General features: G+C 40.5%; 1 protein-coding gene across 1 annotated transcript in view; it reads right to left on the reverse strand.

Moving 5' to 3' along the window:
* LOC122556295 (rho guanine nucleotide exchange factor 4-like) overlaps positions 1-20,039 on the reverse strand; it is a 108,905-nt gene that overhangs the window by 31,935 nt on the left and 56,931 nt on the right. Inside the window, exon 6 of the mRNA XM_087993920.1 lies at positions 16,918-17,097. Within this exon, the coding sequence (XP_087850046.1) occupies positions 16,918-17,097 (180 nt within the window). The remainder of the gene's footprint in view (positions 1-16,917; positions 17,098-20,039) is intronic.

Genomic DNA, 20,039 nt, shown 5'->3' on the forward strand with positions numbered 1-20,039 from the left:
AACTCACTGTTGCATGAAACCAAACCAAAAGAAAAAAATGGATTCTGGGTAATCCAAGACGGAGGATGGGAAAGAATTGTGGTGGTAAGAGCTGCTCCTTTTTTGAGGTATTTTAAGTGTTGGAGGTGATTTCAGGAGCAGCAATTACTATTTTTTTACGCTTTTGCGTTATTTTGGAAATTTGGGAAAAAAGTCAACACAACGACACTTTTAAAAGGAAGACACACAGTTAAAGGCATTGAGCACATGGTAGGGAGGAAGAGAGAGAAAGAAACCTATACTGCTAACTGAGACAGCAGTGAATCTGCACAGTTACTGCCTTTGCTGTTTGAGTTCATGTACCTCCAGACATTGAAGTGCATCTGGAATAAAATTAACAAACAGCAAAATTCACAGCTGACCTTAGAGGGCCCTGTGTGGGACAGCTTACAGCACAGAAACAGATAAGTGTGTGGTTTTTAATGTGTAACCTTACTGTAAGTCTGCAGTAGTGAAGAGAGTGGGTTCTTTCTTGATTATGTGTTTTATTGAAATCTGTCTCTTGATTTTTTTAAAAATGTAAACCATAAGTACTAAGTTAGCCTGGAGCAATTTTTTTTTAGGGCAAAAGGACAATGCTATTTTCTGAGTCTATAGATTGTGAAGGAGCAAAGGTGGCTTTTAGTTGAGTGATGTGCTCTTCCTGTCAGATGTGGGAGTTTGGAGAGAGTTTCCATGTTACTGTTGATTATGTCTGTAGTAGATGTGTTTAGATGTAAATTCTATCGGAGTGACTGTTGGAGTGACAGTTAGAGGCAACAAGCAATTTACAAGAGTTAGGGGGTGTGGTGGATGGCAGTTAAAGGAAGGGAGAAAACCACAGATACAGTCACAAAGATGGGTTAACTCCAGGAAAGATAGGAGGGGTAGACAGGTAGTGCAGGAGTCTCCTGTGGCTATTTCCATTTCAAACAAGTATGCTGTTTTGGAAAATGTAGGGGGTGATGGATTCTCAGGGGAATGGAGCACGAACAGCCAAGTTTCTCGTACTGAGAATGGCTCTAATGCAATCAGGGGTACGCCAGGTCCAAAGCGATCGATTGTGATAGGGGACTCTGTAGTCAGTGGCACAGATAGACATTTCTGTGGCCAGCAGCAAAAGCCCTGAATGGTGTGGTGCTCCCTGATGCCAGGATCGAGGATGTGTCAGAGAGGGTGAAGAATGTGCTCAAAGGGGAGAGGGACCAGCAGGAAGTGATTGTATACATTGGAACCAACAACATAGGAAGGAAAAGGGATGAGCTTCTGAAGAGAAAATATAGAAAGTTAGGCAGGAAATTAGAAAGGAGGTCCTCAAGTAGTAATAGCTGGATTACTCCCGGTGCTATGAGCAAGTCAGGGTAGGAATAGGAGGAGAGAGCAGATGAATGCGTGACTGAGGAGCTGGTGCATGGGAGAAAGGTTCACATTTTTGGATCATTGGAATCTCTTCTGGGGTAGAAGTGACCTGTACAAGAAGGATGGATTGTACCTGAATTGGAAGGGGTCTAATATACTGGCAGGGAGACTTGCGAGAGCTGCTCGGGAGGAATTAAACTAGTAAGATGGGAGCAACTCAGGGCAATAGTGAGGAAAGAGATCAATCTGAGACTGGTACAGTTGGGAAAAGGAACAAGTAAAATAGTCAAGGGAGGAAGGAACAAAGCAGAAAACAAGGCAGGACTGATAAATTAAACTGCATTTACTTCAATGCAAGAGGCTGAACAGGGAAAGTAGATGAACTCAGGGCATGGTTAGGAATATGGGACTGGGATATCATGGCAATTACAGAGACATGGCTCAGGGATGGACAGGACTGGCAGCTTAATGTTCCAGGATACAAATGCTACAGGAAGGATAGAAAGGGAGGCAAGAGAGGCGGGGGAGTGGCGTTTTTGATAAGGGATAGCATTACAGCTAATCTGAGGGAGGTTATTCCTGGGAATACTTCCAGGGAAGTTATTTGGGTGGAACTGAGAAATAAGAAAGGGATGACACCTTATTGGGATTGTAGTTTAGAAACCCTAATCATCAGTGGGAAATTGAGAAACAAATTTGTAAGGAGGCTGAAGAGGGAAGTTAAGAAACATATAAAATTAAAAGAGAAAAAGTATAACATAGCAAAGATAAGTGGGAAGCTTTTAAAGAACAACAGAGGATTACTAAGAAGGAAATACGCAGAGAAAAAATGAGGTACGAAGGTAAACTGGCCAATAATATAAAGGAGGATAGTAAAAGCTTTTTTAGGTATGTGAAAGGCAAAGAAATGGTTAAGACTAAAATTGGGCCCTTGAAGACAGAAACAGGGGAATAAATTACGGGGAACAAAGAAATGGGAGAAGAATTGAATTAGTACTTCAGATCTGTGTTCACTGGGGAAGACACAAGCAATCTCCCAGAGGTAACAGTGGCTGAAGGACCTGAACTGAAAGGAATTTATATTTGCCAGGAATTGGTGTTGGAGAGACTGTTAGGTCTGAAGGTTGATAAGTTCCCAGGGCCTGATGGTCTACATCCCAGGGTACTGAAGGAGGTGGCTCGAGAAATCGTGGATGCGTTGGTGATTATTTTCCAGAGTTCGATAGATTCGGGATCAGTTCCTGCGGATTGGAGGGTGGCTAATGTTGTACCACTTTTTAAGAAAGGTGGGAGAGAGAAAGCAGGAAATTATAGACCAGTTAGTCTGACTTCAGTGGTGGGAAAGATGCTGGAGTCTATTATAAAGGATGAAATTACGACACACCTGGATAGTAGTAACAGGATAGGTCAGAGTCAGCATGGATTTATGAAAGGGAAATTATGCTTGACTAATCTTCTGGAATTTTTTGAGGATGTAACTCTGAAGATGGACGAGGGAGATCCAGTAGATGTAGTGTACCTGGACTTTCAGAAAGCTTTTGATAAAGTCCCACATAGGAGGTTAGTGAGCAATATTAGGGAGCATGGTATTGGGGGCAATTTACTAACTTGGATTGAAAGTTGGTTGCCTGATAGGAAACAAAGAGTAGTGATGAACGGCTCCATTTCGGAATGGCAGGCAGTGACCAGTGGGGTACCGCAGGGATCAGTACTGGGACCGCAGTTTTTTACAATATATGTTAATGATATAGAAGATGGTATTAGTAATAACATTAGCAAATTTGCTGATGATACTAAGCTGGGTGGCAGGGTGAAATGTGATGAGGATGTTAGGAGATTACAGGGTGACCTGGAAAAGTTAGGTGAGTGGTCAGATGCATGACAGATGCAGTTTAATGTGGATAAATGTATGGTTATCCACTTTGGTGGCAAGAACAGGAAGGCAGATTACTACCTAAATGGAATCAATTTAGGTAAAGGGGCAGTACAGAGAGATCTGGGTGTTCTTGTACACCAGTCAATGAAGGTAAGCATGCAGGTACAGCAGGTAGTGAAGAAGGCTAATAGCATGCTGGCCTTCATAACAAGAGGGATTGAGTATAGAAGCAAAGAGGTTCTTCTGCAGCTGTACAGTGCCCTGGTGAGACCACACCTGGAGTACTGTGTGCAGTTCTGGTCTTCAAATTTGAGGAAAGACATTCTGGCTATTGAGGGAGTGCAGCATCGGTTCACGAGGTCAATTCCTAGAATGGCGGGATTGCCTTACACTGAAAGACTGGAGCGACTGGGCTTGTATACCCTTGAGTTTAGAAGACTGAGAGGGGATTTGATTGAGACATATAAGATTATTAAAGGATTGGACACTCTGGAGGGTGATGGGTGAGTGCCGAACCAGAGGACACAGCTTAAAAATACGGGGTAGACCATTTAGGACAGAGATGAGGAGAAACTTCTTCACCCAGAGAGTGGTGGCTGTGTGGAATGCTCTGCCCCAGAGGGCAGTGGAGGCCCAGTCTCTGGATTCATTTAAGAAAGAGTTGGATAGAGCTCTCAAGGATAGTGGAATCAAGGGTTATGGAGATAAGGCAGGAACAGGATACTGATTAAGAATGATTAACCATGATCATATTGAATGGCGGTGCAGGCTCGAAGGGCAGACTGGCCTACTCCTGCACCTATTGTCTATTGTCTATCTATTGAGATTTCAGTTATCTGTAAGAATAATAGGGTGGTTATGGTAGGGGATTTTAACTTTCCAAACATAGACTGGGACTGCCAAGGTGTTGGAGAGGAATTTGTTAAGAGTGTACAAGAAAGTTTTCTGATTCAGTGTGTGGATGTATCTACTAGAGAAGGTGCAAAACTTGACCTACTCTTGGGAAATAAAACAGAGCAGGTGATTAAGGTGTCAGTGGGAAAGCACTTTGGGGCATGCGACCATAATTCTATTAAAGTTTGTGAGAAGATTTGTAGCTCGGGTGCTCGTTGTTGTGGTTCTGTTCGCCAAGCTGGGAATTTGTGTTGTAGACAACCGGAAGCGGCAGAGACAAACCACAATAAATGCCAGAGGAAACAACACAGAAACACTTCACAGGAGGTTCCCAAGTACTGAGGATGTCACCTAGACAGGGGACGAAACATCTGCAACACAAATTCCCAGCTTGGCGAACAGAACCACAATAATTCTATTAGTTTTAAAATAGTGATGGAAAAGGATAGACCAGATCTAAAAGTTGAAGTTCTAAATTGTAGAAAGGCTAATTTTGACAGTATTAGGCAAGAACTTTGAAAAGCTGATTGGGGGCAGATATAAAGGGATGGCTGGAAAATGGGAAACCTTCAGAAATGTAATAATGAGAGTCCAGAGACAGTATGTTCCTGTTAAGGTGAAAGGAAAGGCTGGTAGGTATAGGGAATGCTGGATGACGAGACAAATTGACGATTTGATTAAGAAAGAGTAGGAAGCATATGTCAGGTATAAACAGCAGGGATCAAGTGAATCTTTAGAAGAATTTAAAAGCAGTAGGTGTAAACTTAAGAGGGAAATCATGACGGCAAAAAGGTGACACGAGATAGCTTTGGCAAATAGAGTTAAGGAGAATCCAAAGGGTTTTTATAAATCCATTAAGGACATAAGGGTAACTAGAGAGAGAATGAGGCCCCTCAAAGATCAGCAAGGTGACCTTTGTGTGGAACCGCAGGAGATGGGGGAGACAATAAACGAGTAATTTGCATCAGTATTTACTGTGCAGAGGAAATGGAAGATATAGAAAGTGAGGAAATCGATGGTGGCATCTTGAAAATGTCCATATTTTAGAGGAGGAAGTGCTGGATGTCTTGAAATGCATAACAGTGGATAAATCCCCAGGACCTGATCAGGTGTACCCTCTAACTCTGTGGGAAGCTAGAGAAGTGATTGTTGGATCTCTTGCTGAGAAATTTGTGTCATCAGTAGTCACAGATGAGATGCCAGAAGACTAAAGGTTAGCTAATGTGGTGCCACTGTTTTAAAAAGATGGTAATGACACCAGTGGTGGGCAAGTTTTTGGAGAGAATCATGAGGGACAAGATTTATAGGTATTTGGAAAGGCAAGCACTGATTAGGGATAGTCAGCATTGCTTTGTGTGTGGGAAATCATGTCTCATGAACTTGATTGAGTTTTTGAAGAAGTAACAAAGAGGATTGATGAGGGCAGAGCAGTGGACATGCTCTATATGGACTCCATGGGAGACTGATTAGCAAGGTTAGATCTCATGGAATACAGGGAGAGCTAGCCATTTGGTAGAAGACAGAGGGTGGTGGCGGAGGGTTGTTTTTCAGACTGGAGGCCTGTGACCAGTAGTGTGCCACAAGAATCCGTGCTGGGTCCACTACTTTTCATCATGAATATAAATGATTTGGATGTGAACATAGGAGGTATAGTTAATAAGCTAGCAGATGACATCCAAATCGGAGGTGTGGTGGGTTACCTCAGATTACAGTGGGATTTTGATCAGATGGGTCAATGGGCTGAGGAGGGGCAGATGGAATTTAATTTAGATAAATGTGATGTGCCGCATTTTGGAAAAGCAAATCAGAGCAGGACTTATTTGCTTAATAGTAAGGTCCTGGGGAGTTTTGCTGAACAAAGAGACCTTGGAGTGGAGGATCATAGTTCCTTGAAAGTAGAGTCGCAAGTGGATAGGATAGTGAAGAAGGCATTTGGTATGCTTTCCTTTATTGGTCAGAGCATTGAGTATAGGAGTTGGGAGGTCCTGCAGCTGTACCGAACATTGGTGAGGCCACTTTTGGAATATTGCGTGCAATTCTGGTCTCCTTCCTAATGGAAGGATGTTGTGAACTTGAAGGAATTCAGAAAAGATTTACAAGGATGTTGCAGGGTTGGAGGATTTGAGCTATAGGGAGAGGCTGAATAGGCTGAATTTTCCCTGGAGCGTTGGAGGCTGAGGGGTGACCTTATAGAGGTTTCCAAAATCTTAGGGGCATGGATAGGATAAACAGACAAGGTCTTTTCCCTGGGGTGGGGGTGTCCGGAACTAGAGGGTATAGGTTAAGGGTGAGAGGGGAAGGATATAAAAGAGACCTAAGGGCCAACTTTTACATGCAGAGGGTGGTGTGTGCATGGAATGAGCAGACAGAGGAAGTGTGGAGGCTCGTACAATTACAATATTTAAAAGGCATCTGGATGTGTATATGAATAGGAAGGGCTTAGAGAGATATGGGCCGGGTTCTGGCAAATGGGACTAGATTAGATTAGAATATCCGGCTGGCATGGACAGGTTGGACTGAAGGATCTGTTTCTGTGCTGTACATCTCTGTGACTCTATGACTCTAAGTTTGTTTTTAAAATGTAAACAATGGGGATAATATTTACCTTTATCATCTGGATGTTTAACGCTTTGAGTGAATCAACTATCCATTGCAGCAGCTGCCCGATTTCCATTCCAACTGAATCAAAGCCAATTGAATTGAGAATTGGCCTGGTTCAATAATGGGCTGGCGTGTGCATGTCCAATTTGCCATTTTGTTATAAAGTTGAGAATGATATCCCAGCCACAATTAAAAGAAAGTATAAAGTTATTTAATTGTTAAGAGCTTTATTTACATCAGAAGCAAAAAAAAAGTTTGTTTTTCATTCTGAATATAGTATCATTTCTATTTAGCTTCACACTTGTACAATGAATTTATTTGTCTATTTGCATGTTCTGCTGATGAGTGACTTTTTGACTTAGTGGTAGCAGTCCTGCCTTATGGAGGGAATTTTGAGTTGAAATTTCTTCCAAACTTGACAGATCATCTTATTTTTTGAGCTGCAATTTTCTGGAGGTGTAGATTGACAACAGGGATGTGAGGTCAGTTTGGTAAGTGGGATGCCTTGAACATTGGATCCAACAGTCTATCTCATAAGTAATGAAATTTAAGAAGATTCAGGATTGATAAGAATCAGATGGACAAAATAAAGAGAAAAAATAATGCATAGTGGGAGGGGAGATAGTTGAGATAGAAAATTAACTTGAAAAAATCATTCAGAAAGGCTTGGAGACAGATAATGAACTCTTGTGAGAGTAATGACTTGCAATGATTAAACAAATCAACTTGTATTTTGAAGCAATTGATGCATGCCTCTTTCTCACACAAAATGTCGGTCTTCATCATGGATTAATGATAGTGGATGCTGTGTACTCCCAGATTAGGTTCCCAAAAATTGCAAGGATTTTCCACAAATATCTCCAACCTCAATGATGGGGGAGCCCAGCATATCAGAGCAAATGATGAGACTGGAGCATTTGCAGCCATCTTCAGCTAGAAGTGCTGAGTGGATGATCCATCTTGACTTTCTCCTGAGGTCCCAGCATTGCAGGTGCCAATATTTCAGCCAATTTGATTCCCTCCATGTGAAATCAAGAAATGGTTGGAAGCACTGCAATAGGATTGATGATATGGACTCCAAAAGTAACTGTAGTCCTAGGTAAGCTGTTCTGTCCTTCAATAAAAGGCATTATAGTTAAAATGCAAAGATTGAACAAATTGACAATTGCAGTTTGAGAGTTTTGTCATACCTGAAATAGTGTCTTAAGAAAGGAAGTACTTGGGAGATAGTACAGCAAAGATTCACTGTATTGGTCCCTTTGAAGTGAGAGATGGCCTATGATGACAGGCTGAGTACATTGGTTGATAAATTAATGAATTTAGGAAAATGATAGTTGATCTCATTGAAAAATGTAAGGTACTGAAGAGACTTGATAGGATAAATAATGAGAGTTCAAGAGTCTGTGGTCTGGGGAATCTCAAACACAACAGCATGGTCTCAGGCTGAAGGGTCAATAATTTGAGACTGAGATGAGGAGTGTTAATGGGTGAAATTCTTTACCTCAGAGGGTTGTAGCTGTGCCATCATTGAATACATTAAAGTTGTGGTGGAGAAATTTTGGGCTCTCAGGTAATTGAGGGATGTGGGGGGGCAAGCAGGAAAGTGAAGTTAAAGCCCAAGATCAGTCATAAGGTGCATACATGCCAAGCCATATGTTCTATTCTTGCTCCTGCCCCTTGCATAATCTCTTGCATAGATTAGCAACGGTGCATCCTGAGATTGGCTTTATTCACTAATGAAGTGAGGAGAAGGATATATTGAATACATGTTCATCAAGAAAATCAGATTGTTTCATGAACAATTTGAAACTGTTCCATTTCTTCAAAATATTTCCTTTGGAGGAAAATAGATGGATTGCAGATTTTCATGGAATAATACTTTTTACCTCTCTTGAGAATTTTGCACTTTTAACTTTTGTCATTTTAAGTAAGTTCTTCATTTCAATAATTAATTCTAAATAATATTCTGGGTTCAAAATCCTGAATGCAACTTAGCAAAATCCAGTCAAATATTCAGAATACTGTGTGTGTGAGATAATTGTTAATAATCGGGGGTACACGTGTATGTTAAGGACAGTTAATTAGGAAATTATAGCTTTTGAACTGCAGGAACAAAGTAGGCTCACAGAATTTATTTTGAGCTGCAACAGAGGTTTCATTAAAACTCTAATTTGTAATTATTACTGTCAAGTGATGGGAGGTGATATCCAAAGACTGCTCAAAGGTTGAATTAAGTCAACAGAAGTGAAAACATGAGAGCATATTTTAGAATCTTTGTTTGTTCATAGTTAGTGTTGTTTTGTAACAAAAATAATAATACAGCAATCCAACACTAGTGTTAACTTCGTTACATCAAATCAAGCTGACAGTTGAACGTCATTCCAATGCAAGGAAACAGGCAAATAAGTACAACTTGGTAAAGGAACAGTATCTCTTCTGACTTGGTTAAATATCACACACCAGGTTATAGTTAAACTGGTTCAATTGGAAGCACTGACTTGAAACTTGATAAACTTCGATCAACAATAGTACAAATTCTGTAATCATGCATTGATATATAGTACAGGGGTGGGGTGGGGGGGTGGGGCGGAGGTGCTCTTTCAGACCACACTGCTAGTTTCAATCCTTTGCTAAAGCCAAATAGCTCCAATCCCCCACTTTATTCCAATGCTCTGCAAATTTTTCCAGTCCAAACATTGTGATCAATTTCCTTTTCAACATTGTCATTGAATTTACTTCCAACAATGTTTGAGGTGGTACATTCCAGATCACAATGATATGCTATGTTAAAAGGAAATTCCTCATCTCATCTTTGGTTTTGAATTAAATTCATTCATTTTTAGTTAAATGCAGATGGGAAGTACCCCAGAAAGTAAAAGTTACTGAGCAACTAAATTTGATATTTTATTCTGCATGTCCAGCTTTCAATAGAAATCAATGGCTGGTCTAGATCTAGATTTAGATTTAGACTTTATTGTCACATATACTCAAGCACAAAAGTACAGAAATATCATCAAAAGTGTACAATATCACCACACATAGTACCATCTTAGGTACAACTATCTAGGTACAAAATCTTAAGAACAGAATAGAAAGAATTAAAGAAGGAAGTTAAAGTTAAACATCACAGTCATTCTTTGCATTAGGTAGTAAATAAAGAAATAAAGATAGTAGTTCAAAAGTTACAGTCTTTCTTAAGTGCTTAGTCATGCTGGGCCATTGGCTCCGAAACAAAAGATCTATTGGCTCTGAAACAAATGGTCAGATAACAAAGACTTCATTGTCTACTTTTGATAATAGTTGAGAGCAGCTCAATCATTGAGACATCAACTCAATGAGAAGGAACATGCAAGAATGCTTCCAAAGATGGAAAGTTTTTTTCTCATGACTGTCACTTCTGAAGCAGTCTACACACAGGGAAACCGGCAACAGTGGATGTGCTCTCCTGAGTGACCATCCAGAGAAATCAAGTCATACACTTGGTCCACAGTAGCACAACAACTAGAAAATCACAATCAGTGTAACCAGATTCAATAAGAATGAAAGAGAGACTACGAATGTCTGCAATTCTGGTGACATTGCACCAAGAGTTATTTGCATAGCTGCTTCAGTGGGATGTGGCCATGAAAACATATTTTGAGAACAGGAATAGTTTTAAAATTGTTAAACACCTGCTGGTGTATGAAAAACATCCCAGCTTCAACTGGAGAAGAAGTTTCGGGGAAGCTTCATCAAGGACACCTAGGAGTCACCAAATGCGACCAAATGCAGTTTACAGTGTGGTATCCTGGAGTCCTCAACAATATTAAGGAACTTATTACCATTTGTGAGACATGCACCATCCACATGCCAGAGCAAAAAGAATTATTAATATCAACAAAATGCCTAACAGGCCTTGGGATTTCTTTTTATTTGACTGTCATTGATTAATTACTCCTGATTGATCGAGGTTAAGAAGTTGAATACAACACTTATGCAAGCAGTCATCTAAGTCTCACATATGATATTTCTGATAGGTAGAAAATTATGTTTGTTTCACACAATGCATTGAGTGGTTCAGCAATTTTGCAGCCAGTTCTGGGTTTGAGTATGTCACATCCTCACCATTTTGCCCACAATTGAACACAGGGTCAGAATGGTTAAGTCATTCTTGAAGAAGAATTCCAATTTCTATATTGTACTAATGAATTGCAACATTTTCCAGCACCATTTGACTTACTGATGGATAGAAAGAGGAAGATCCAACTTCCTATCCTTTCCAAGAAAACTGAATTCACAAAAGAAAAGAAAACAACAAGTTGGGTTTGGGGTCATATCTGAGCCTGGGTAAGAACATTTCTGAACAGGTTAATTAAAATATCTCTAGGTGCTGAGTTTGAAGGGTTCCAATACTGCAGTAATGGTATGTCTACCTCTGAGCTAGGAAGTATGCATTAAAGTACAAAATTAAAAATCACACAACATCAGGTTATTGTCCAACAGGTTTAATTGGAAGCACACTAGCTTTCGGAGTGCCGCTCCTTCATCAGGTGATAGTGGAGGACACAATTGTAAGGCACAGAATTTATAGCAAAAGTTTCCAATGTGATGTAACTGAAATGATACGTTGAAAATACCTTGATTGTCTGTTGAGTCTTTCATCTGTTCGAATACCATGATAGTTTCACTTCTTTCATGTGTAAATCACAAAACCTTTTTTTAAAAGTTGCATTCTCAGGTTAACTGTAACAATTGATATTGGCTAGACAATATGGCCTAGTGTGCTTCCAATTAAACCTGTTGGACTATAACCTAGTGTTGTGTGATTTTTAACTTTGTACACCCCAGTCCAACACCGGCATCTCCAAAACATTAATGTACCACTTGCTCCAGAGGTGTGTAATAACAGAGTGATTTGAAAATATCTAAACACATTAAATGCATTACCATTAATTGGCTTGCGTGTAATTTATTTAGAAAATGCAGAATATACTGGTGGTGGTTAATAGGTGAAAATTGCCACAGCAGATTTGGTGCTGGAAAAAGCCATTCAGTTGTGTGTGATAAAACTTCTGGATATAAAAGAAAAAAGAAAAGAATTGAGTTGGAGGGCTGTTGTGGTGCATTGGTAGTGTTCTTACTTCTAAGCCAGGAAGCCTGGGTTCACGTTCCATCTTCTCCAGAGCTGCATAAAAACAATGCTTAACAGATTGATTCAGAAAAGTCTTGGAGTTGAGTTTTAGTTTGGGCTTTTGTGGCATAGTGGTGGTGGTGTCCCTACCCCTGACACAGGAGACCTGGCTTCAAGTTCTACCCGCACTAAATGTGTGTCATAACATCCCTGAACAGGTTGTTCAGAAAAATAAAATCTCAGAGTTGAGTTTGGAGCACTTCAAGATATTAAAGTGCTATTCAATGCAGTGATAGTATCACTGGGTTCAAGTCCTACCTGCTCCAGAGATGTTTAACAACATTCTAAACAGGTTGATTGGAAAACTTAGAAGTTGTGTTTGAAAGTTGGGCACCACAGGGGATGGAGTGCCTTATTTCCCCCTCCAATTCCATTTTGACAATCCCCTCCCTTGCTCCCAACACTTTGGTTTGATTACATGGTTCTCACTGGGTTCTGAAGAATAAAATAATTTGTTGGAAACAGGGGAAATCTAAAGGGGAGAAAAAAATGCTCAGCTGCATGTGATAGCACTTCTAGATATAGAGAAAAAAATAATAAAGGAGTTGAGTTTGAAGCATTCTTGTGGCGCAGTGATATTGCCTCCACCTCTGAATCAGGAAGAATGGGTTCAATTCCCACCCACTCCAGAGGTATGGAATGACATCTCTGAACAGGTTGATTAGAAAATATGTAGGAGTTGAGTTTGGGGGCTCTTGTGGTGCAGTGCTAGTATCTCTACTTCTCACCAGAAGACCCTGTGAGAAAGTTTCTGAGAGTGCCTAAGCAAGTTGATTAGGAAAAAATACCTACAACTGGCTTTAAGGTGTAGTGTTACTGTCTCTCTCTCTGAGCTCAGAGACCCAGGTTCAAGTACCAGAGTTGTGTAATAATATCGCTGAACAGGTGGTGAAGGAAAATCTGTAGGAGTTGTGTTCTTCCCCAGTGAGGTGTTGGTTTCTAGACAGGGCCAGGGCCTAGAAGGGGAACATGAAAACTTATTTATGTCCGATAATATAGTATAAGATCTATAATATAGATTTGCAGTAAAACCTTTGCAAATTCCTAAAAGTGTTTTGCTGCTTAACTCAAAATGTACTGGTGTGTATAACACTAGGGATGGCTCAAGAGGTGAGATTCATGGATTTAAACAGAAAAGTTGGATTATCTGTGGAGATGCAAATAAATTAAGGTCATATATTGCTGGTACTGTTGAATGAGACACAAGAAAGTTAATAAGATCCTCACCCTAGTACAATTGAGCATTATTTTAGATTATTGGGATGAAATGAATGGCAAAACTGACAACAGAGGAGAACTTCAGACTAAGGAAGACAACTACCTCCTCACCAATGAATGACTATTCTTCCAAGCTCATAGAGAACACAGTCATAGAGAACAGTGAAATCTCCAGATTGTCTTAGTTTACAAGTCAAACACGCCCTTGGAGATGGGTTAATAGTAAACGCCGTTATGTAAGTTAGAATAAAACAATATTATTTGGAAAATATAGAGATGCTACATGGATCTGAAAGGATTAATACTTGATTCAGTGCAATAAGCACATTGACATATTGCAAACTTGGGGGCGAGAAAGAAAGGAGAGAAAGACTGTCTCCCCCAACATAGTAATGTAAAGCCTATTTTTATAATGTATAAATTGTTGTAGAGATGTAATAAACAGCATATTGTTTACAACGCACTGCTCTTTAGGATACAAGATGGCTACCATCTACATGAGACCATTTAACCTCCTAAAGAACCCACACACTTGACAGATACAGATCTACAATAAGGACTGAGAGGAGGAAAAATGCATCCACTCAATGTATTGTCAATCGTTGAGATTCTCTACCCCAAAAATATTTATTTGTTAACCATATTTATTTGTTAACCATATTCAAAAACAGTTGATGATAGATTTTGAATGCAATAAAAAGTTAGGAGCTCTGGTTGGGAAAAGGTAATTTAAGGAGAAGTTTAGTTATGATCTTATTGAATAGCAGAACAGGCCATTAAAGTAATGTGACAGCTCCTGCTCTTAATTCTTATGTACTGCTGATGCTAAAAGCATCAGATAAAAACATATTTTAATTTTTCAAAGCAACTAAGAAATATTTATCAAATCTAACTCATTCAAAATCTATGTATGACAATTTCACGGTTGGTGATTTGTAAGTAGTGGCTCACAGTATTACTTGTAGAGCCAGGAGGAGCAGCTGATGACATCTGGCTTCCCTCAGAACCAAAGAAAAGATAATTGTGTGTAGTGTGTTCTGATCCAGGAACAAAATAACTCAAAGCAGGAGAAGTAGGTGTAGTACTGGATTACACCTCTTCCCACCCTATCTCTTGCAAAAATGCCATCCCGTATTCCCAATTGCTCCGCCTCCGCTGTTTCTGCTCCCAGGAGGACCAGTTCCACCATAGAACACTCCAGATGGCCTCCTTCTTTAGAGACCGCAATTTCCTTTCCCACGTGGTTAAAGATGCCCTCCAACGCATCTCGTCCACATCCCGCACCTCCACCCTCAGACCCTACCGCTCCAACCGTAAAAAAGACAGAATGCCCCTGGTGCTCACCTTCCACCCTACAAACCTCCGCATAAACCAAATCATCCACCGACATTTCTGCCACCTCCAAAAAGACCCCACCACCAGGGATATATTTCCCTCCCCACCCCTTTCCGCCTTCCGCAAAGACAGTTCCCTCTGTGACTTTCTGGTCAGGTCCACGCCCTCCCACGACCCACCCTCCCATCCTGGCACTTTCCCCTGCCACCGCAGGAACTGTAAAACTTGTGCCCACACCTCCTCCCTCACCTCTATCCAAGGCCCTAAAGGAGCCTTCCACATCCATCAAAGTTTTACCTGCACATCCACTAATATCATTTATTGTATCCGTTGCTCCTGATGCGGTCTCCTCTACATTGGGGAGACTGGGCGCCTCCTAGCAGAGCGCTTTAGGGAACATCTCCGAGACACCCGCACCAATCAACCAAACCGCCCCATGGCCCAACATTTCAACTCCCCCTCCCACTCTGCCGAGGACATGGAGGTCCTGGGCCTCCTTCACTGCCGCTCCCTCACCACCAGACGCCTTGAGGAAGAACGCCTCATCTTCTGCCTCGGAACACTTCAACCCCAGGGCATCAATATGGACTTCAACAGGTTCCTCATTTCCCTTTCCCCCACCTCATCCTAGTTTCAAACTTCCAGCTCCACACTGTCCCCTTGACCTGTCCGGACTTGTCCGACCTGCCTAGCTCCTTTTTCACCTATCCACTCCACCCTCTCCTCCCTGACCTATCACCTTCATCTCCTCCCCCACTCACCTATTGTACTCTATGCTACTTTCTCCCCACCCCCACCCTCCTCTAGCTTATCTCTCCATGCTTCAGGCTCTCTGCCTTTATTCCTGATGAAGGGCTTTTGCCCGAAACGTCGATTTTGCTGCTCGTCGGATGCTGCCTGAATTGCTGTGCTCTTCCAGTACCACTGATCCAGAATCTGGTTTCCAGCATCTGCAGTCATTGTTTTTACCTCGTAGTATTAGCTTGGTCCATTTACTGGTCCATTAATTAACAGAATTTGTTTGATAAATGTCCTGTGAAGCACCTGGGATATTTTAGTACTTTCAAATTGCTATATAAATGCTTGATGCTGTTATTAGTTTTTTAGAATTTAGAATACAGTTTTTAGAATTCCTACAGTGTAGAAACAGGCTCTTCGGCCCTACAAGTCCACACTGACCCTCCGACATGTATCCCACCCAAATCCATTCCCCATTACTCTACATTTACCCCTAACCTACACATCCCTGAACATTATGGGCAATTTAACATGGCCAATTCACGTAACCTGCACAACTTTGGACTGTGGGAGGAAACCGGAGCACCCGGAGGAAACCCACGCAAACATGGGGAGAATGTGCAAACTCCACAAAGTCAGTCGCCTGAGACTGAAATTGAACCTTGGTCCCTGGCGTTGTGAGGCCGCAGTGATAATCTTGGAGCCACCATGCCACCCTTTTGATTCGGATCTTCCAACTACTGTTAGGACCCCAAATGTCATAATAGAAATCTTTTGTTCCTTGTATCAGGTCGGTGCCCTGTAAATCTAGAACTCACTTTTTTCCGAGTTGGGTTGTGGGTTGATATGATGGAGTTTAATGTAATTGCGTTTAGGGACTGGGGGAAAATTGTACAGTGCTGTCACTGTAGGACCTCAAGTTGATTGCCTAGTCCACAAGATTGCATGAAAATGAAAAAGTTCTGAGATGGTCTGTTAAATAAGTGTAGCTGTTTTAGACTGATAGAGTCACAGAGATGTGCAGCACAGAAACAGACCCTTCAGTCCCATTTGTCCATGCCAACCAGATATCCTAAATTAATCTAGTTCCATTTGCCAGCACTTGGCCCATATCCCTCTAAACCCTTCTTATTCATATAGATGCCTTTTAAATGTTGTAATTGTAATTGTACCAGCCTCCACTACTTCCTTGGGCAGCTCATTCCATACATGCCCCATCCTTTGTGTGAAAAAGTTGCCTCTTAGATCCCTTTTAATTCTTTTCCTCTCACCCTAAACCTACGCCTTCTAGTTCTGGACTCCCCCACCCTAGGGAACAGACCTTGTCTATTTATCCTATCCATGTCCCTCATGATTTTATAGACCTCTATAAGGTCACCCCTCAGCCTTCGTCGCTCTGGAGAAAACAGACCAAGCCTATTCAGCCTTTCCATATAGCTCAAACTCTCCACTGTTATTAGATTGCACCTTTTTATTGGTTCCTACTTAATGTTCTAACAGTCAGTTGTGGTTAAATCTCCATGTATGTGAAAGATAGAATCGCACCACTGTCTTTCATTCCCCAAGATTCATGGGTTTTGCACAACATAAGTACTGTCATAACCAGTCATCATCAGTAGCAGTGAGGAATCCTCTAAACAGTTTTGAAAAAAAACTCAAATTAAAAGAGCTAGCCTATTGGTTGAAGGAAATTTAAATAACTACTCACATAATCGAGAAAGCAGAAGCCAAACTCAGTCAAGTATGGTTGTTGTAAATTGTATGCCCTCTCCAGACATTTCAGGAACTTCTTCTGGAATTTGTAAATGTTTTCAATGTTTGAAAAGATGGTGTGCAGTCGATCCTGTGAGAACATTTCAGGCTTTTTTTGACACTGCTTGTAGTAACCCTGAGGGTTAAACAAGCAATAATTTATTTCAATATTCCTTTTGCAACTTAGCTATCGCAAAGCAAAACTGACTGAAGCAGGAGAACATGATAAAATATTTTGTTGAGTGATTCTGTCATACCCAATTTACTGACCTCAAATAATGTAACAAAATTATTTTGAACATCTGACTGTTTACTTTTTATATCTCCGCTGTTGACACATTACCAGGAAAGAAACTATATTAATAGTTTAGAGTTAAGGACAGTATTTACTAACTTCTTAATTTTTTCAAAATCCAATTGGAATATTTTCCATGAATATTTTTGGGGAGGGCATGAATGTTCTTGCTTATGAATTTCATGGAGAAATGGAAAGGATTTATTTTCTTCTCATGCTCCATGCACACACACTCTTACAGATTTTTTTTGTGCTATAGATTCAAATTCTCCCAGAAATGTCAGCAACTCATAACTGAAAAGATTAGCTGTGATACATCATCCTCACACTTCCTTGACCCTGCCAGATGCTTTGAGTGCTTGAACTGTGATCTACAAAGGCAAGTATTATGCTGTGGATTGTGGTTACTGAGAATAAATTACTGAAATAGTTTATTTATGCCTAAATAGCAACTAGAAGAGAATTTTAATTTCATCTTGATTCAAACAAAGAGCGTGGAGTTGTCCTAACCTATTACAGTACGTAGTACCCAAGTTAATATTACTTCAGGTATTTTATAGACATAAAGCTGAGTCCTCAGAACAAACTAAAGTATTTTGCAATCTATGAATAATCTTAAATTGATTAATTTGCAAACACCAAACAGCTAATGAGTAGCAGGAAGGTTCTCCAACCCATAAGTACCATGCTATCATATTCCTCCTTCCTCAAGAAATCTATTCATGGCAATAGTTATATATCTTGTTTAGATATGCCTATGTTTTCACTTCATCATTTGTAAAATCTGCTGTAAGCTATATAGTTTCTTTTCCCTGTGATCTTCCTTTACATTCCTCCCATCACCTCTGAGCAATCCTACTTCTTCTTTACTATATTTGTCGATGTTTTTATCATTTTCCTGTTCCCATTAATTTATCCCATTATGTCATCACCTATTGAGCCTATTTTGCTCATAATTAACATCAGTTTTGTTTTCAAGTCCATCCATTTTGAATTGCAGTCCAAACTTAATTTATCCACACAACTCTATATTTTATGCAAATGCGTTTACTATATCCTTCTCGTAATGGAAACATTTCCTATTGAGCCATCAATCATTTTGTCCAGTTAGCTTGGGTCAGATGTTTTCTCACTGATCTTCCTCTATATTGTTTGCAGCATCCTTATCTTTGTTATTATTACATTTAAACTATATAATGGTAACTATTTCCCATATTTTCTTCTTGCATCAATTATTTGTTCCTTAATTTCTCAGATTAAAATCAAGCAACGTTTGTTTCATTGCTGAAGGTGAGACATATTGAATTAGGAAGTGGTCCTGGATGTTGTCTAAAAATGTTTTCCACTTGGATTATGTGTATTACTTTTATTTCAACTGACCTTGAGAAATTTGAACTGTCTGGTATTATTACCCTATTTTTAAATATCCCTATTTGCAGAAATTTCTCCCAGCACATCTTCACAGTTTGCTAACCTTGTAACTGCACACCAAGGATTGACCTACTTCCCTTCCTGTAACTAGCCCGATCTACTTAGGCTGAGATTTTTCCAACTGTGGCCATTCATGATGCCAGAACCAGAATGTTGTCGTTTCTTTCTTTGTTCTTTACTGACATGATCATCATTCAAATTTTATGTGCCAACGTTGTGCATGCAAAATACATTTGATTCAGTGTGGGTATAACCAACTTTTGTCATGCACATGATAGGAGTGAATGGCAAACAGCACACAGATTTAACATAATACACATTGGCTCTGCTCCAACATTACTGCCATCTCTTGTGAAACGTTGCTCCATCTGATTTTCCAGCAATGCTTCATTGCTTTTCCCTTTTCTATTTTTAATCAGTTTTAGTATCAATAAAACAGCAATAAAAAAATTAACATTAAACTAACTTTGTGTATTATGCTTCCATATTTACTTCTATTAGCAGTGAAAGGAGGCTGCCAGACAAGCCAAACTCAACTCTGTTCCCATCTCTAAGCTGTGTGAAGTATCAGTGGCTCTGCTGTTGGCTGTATGAGTCAGATCAATCTGTTAAACCTCTTGATAAATGTTATGCAGATGTTCTCTCTCCTCCTTAGGCAGCTGTTGTTGCTCTGGAGGTAGTTCCTGAGTATCTGAAATCAGGAACTCAGAAGAGGAAGGTCAGAGTAAAGGAATGGATGGAAATGTGAGCTAGTGGGCCACGGTGACACCATCAGCTACTTGTTCATCACACTTAATAGCTGGATGGGAAGAGCAGCACGGTGGGGCGGCACGGTGGCACAGTGGTTAGCACTGCTGCCTCACAGTGACAGAGATCTGGGTTCAATTCCCACCTCAGCGACTAATTGTGTGGCGTTTGCACATTCTTCTGTGTCTGTGTGGGTTTCCTCCGGGTGCTCCAGTTTCCTCCCACAGTCCAAAAAATGTGTGGGTTAGGTGAATTGGCCATGCTAAATTGTCCATAGTGTTAGGTGAAGGGGTAAGTGTAGGGGAAAGGGTCTGGGTGGGTTGCCGGTCGGCGTGGACTTGTTGGGCCGAAGGGCCTGTTTCCACACTGTAAGTAATCTAAGGAAGCTGATGAGGGACCTAAGACAGGAAAACTTGTTAGCCTCAATGTTCCCACTGCAGTCAATACAATGCGCCCATTGTAACTTGCACAATGATGTTGAGAGCTATCTGGTCCCTATGAAATCCCAATGTCCTTTCCTTCCCTCATACTCTTTCATTGCCTTCCACTGTATAATACCTTGTTCTGCAAGAGACAATGTCTATGGTAGTATTTGGACAATATGC

This window comes from Chiloscyllium plagiosum, unplaced genomic scaffold (assembly GCF_037043375.1).
Source record: "Chiloscyllium plagiosum isolate Xiang-an unplaced genomic scaffold, Cpla_swu_hap1 HiC_scaffold_13, whole genome shotgun sequence".
NCBI classification, from domain to species: Eukaryota; Metazoa; Chordata; class Chondrichthyes; order Orectolobiformes; family Hemiscylliidae; genus Chiloscyllium; species Chiloscyllium plagiosum.